At 34.6% G+C, this 2,500-nt stretch overlaps 1 protein-coding gene across 3 annotated transcripts in view; it reads right to left on the minus strand.

The window, feature by feature from the left end:
- Nucleotides 1–199: 199 nt before the first annotated feature.
- The window catches only part of Ctu2 (Cytosolic thiouridylase subunit 2), a 7,253-nt gene continuing 4,952 nt past the window's right edge, over nt 200–2,500 (minus strand). For all 3 annotated transcript variants that reach the window (XM_043010070.2, XM_043010080.2, XM_086547583.1), the window contains exons 7-9: nt 1,947–2,075; nt 881–1,390; nt 200–394 (exon numbers count right to left, since the gene is read on the minus strand). In XM_043010070.2, coding sequence (XP_042866004.2) covers nt 296–394; nt 881–1,390; nt 1,947–2,075 — 738 coding nt within the window. In that variant the 3' untranslated portion in view covers nt 200–295. The remainder of the gene's footprint in view (nt 395–880; nt 1,391–1,946; nt 2,076–2,500) is intronic.

Here is a 2,500-nt window from a genome sequence, read left to right on the forward strand (position 1 = left end):
TTGCGTGCATGGGTGTAGGTGTGGATGAAACCATTGCACTAATTACTAAAGCCCTTTTCTCGTTATTCCCAAATAATCTCATCATAATTATTACTAACAATCAAACTCTTGTACATTTCATACATCTAGAAAACAAAACAAAAAAACAAATTAATTGAATCTACTTGAATACCCACAATCTTAGAAATAAAACACAAAGAAATTTCATTTACATTTATCTATAGTCACAACAGAACTAAATTCTCTTTGATATAAAAAGCTAAAAATAGTGTTTTCTTTCTATTTTCTTTAGACTTTATAGTAGAAAGTCCTGGATTTGTTCCCGCATAACTTTTCGTCTCTCCTGTTCTGCAGCCAATCCTAACACTTTTTTGGGAAGTTGCTGGATATCTCTCTGGAACAAAGATAAATAAGAGAAAAGTTTAGAGAGAATATAGTCAGACTAATTTAAAAAAGAAAGAAGAACAATAAATTCAAGACTGAAATTTATGACAAAATGTTGCTGTAACCCATGAACCAAGTCCCAACTACACACTTGAATAAATAGAATTCATTGTATTTGAATAACTGAGTACATAATTGAGTAAATTTGGTAATCACTGTCTCTCAGTTGGTATCTGCAGATGAATTAATGCATCATGTATGATGCTCATCTCTTTTGTGCAGCCGTGAGGTTTGTAGACAGCTGTGAGCATGTTTAACTCAAACCTTGGATAAGAACAGCATTCCTTTGGCTCTCAGACATTTTATACTTTTGCTCACCAGTATTGTATGATATACAAAAATATAAAAAAATAAAATAAAGGAAATATTCATGATTCTGACTGAGAGTTATTTCCAAAAATAAAAGCCAGAATTTGTAAACAATCACATTTCTTACCAACTCCCTTGCAATAATCCGACATCCATAGCACAGGTAACATTCAAGCTGGTCCTGTGATAATACATGTTCCCGTTTGCTGTCTCTTCCTCCACTGCCACAACTACCACCACGATCATTACACGCACAAGAATTCTCAGGAAGTTCTGCACTGCCGTTCGATCCGCAACATCCATTCATAGTTGGACTATTGCTGACAACAGCGTTTGTCGTTTCATTTCCATCCTTGGATTCACCCTCCACCTTCCGCTTTGACAGATCCTGTGACACTAGAATGGCATGGACAGCAGAGGCTTCACCCTGCTCAGTGTCCAAATCTGAGCCACAGAGAACGCATATTTCATTGCATGAACTGACACCTACAACTGGCTCTGGGGTGGTGTGTCGGCTTTGTTCTGAGGATGATGACATAAGCTTGTCTCCCGTGCGGAAGATGGTGGGGATGGTGGCAGGGAAGTCCTTCTGCAAGCCCATCACAAAGTCTTCTGTGCAGGAGGTGATACTTTGACCCTGAAAAAAAAAGGGTTATTTCATATATAGAGTTAGAGAGATGATGATGATGAAGACAATTTCCATCACTCTTTTCCATAATGCTAGATTTTATAAAACAAACATTTGAAATATACTGCAAGTATTGATGCATCCTTCAATTTGAAATAGTCAGTTTTGCACATAATGGACAAAGTTCATTCATATTTTGAAAAAAAGATCAATAATCACCTCTACTCTCATATTACTCAAAATTTGATAAATAATGATGGGAAATTTCAGTAGATACATATATAAAGAAAATTCAGAAAAAAAAGAGAAGAACTAGGAAAAAAACAAAAATTAAAGAAATAGATGAAAAATATGAAGATGAAGAAAACAAGAACTAGAACACCTTCAACATCAACAATAACATTGGAGCAAGAACAAGGTACAAGGAGAAAGAGATAGTAATAGAAAAAGGAATAAGAAGCAAAAGAAAAAGAAGAAACTAAAAGAAATAGGAAAAGAATACAATGTAAAATAAAAGGTAATACATCTAAGGAAAGTATGGTAACTAATAGTAAGCCTACATTACCTTAGTCTGAAAACTAGGAGCTTGCACAGTAAGCAAACTGTGAATTTTTACGTAATGCTGTATCTCATTCTGGAGGATCTCCCTCATTGGCCGGTACATCTCAATGCCTCGGTGCACTGACTTGAAATGCTGCAGGAAAGAATTTTGTATTAGCAAGTTTCTTATCTTAATCATTCACTTCTATCAAGTATTTGCATATTTTAACCCATTCGCGAAAATATCCCCAGTCCCGGGTGACGTCCTGAGATGTCATTCATTTTCTAGCCAAGTTCTGGGCAGGGCAGTTGTGACATGCTGATACATCAGCAATAAATCGCTAGATTGTTCTTAAACATAATAATTTTTCATAATTTCTTAAGACTCTATTACTTTAGTTTAGGAGTTTGAATGTTATAAAATGATATACAGGAAATTACATGATATTGATGACATCATGGTAATTTCTGCTTCTTAATCGGTTGAATAAAAATATCTGAGTTTTAAAAAAATTGTGAAATCAAATGTGACTGGCCAAGAAATAAAATAAAGAAAAAAATACAAATGTAATACTACTT

Source organism: Penaeus japonicus, unplaced genomic scaffold, assembly GCF_977035675.1.
Source record: "Penaeus japonicus unplaced genomic scaffold, GWHDUDI00000001_assembly GWHDUDI00000019, whole genome shotgun sequence".
Classification (NCBI taxonomy): domain Eukaryota; kingdom Metazoa; phylum Arthropoda; class Malacostraca; order Decapoda; family Penaeidae; genus Penaeus; species Penaeus japonicus.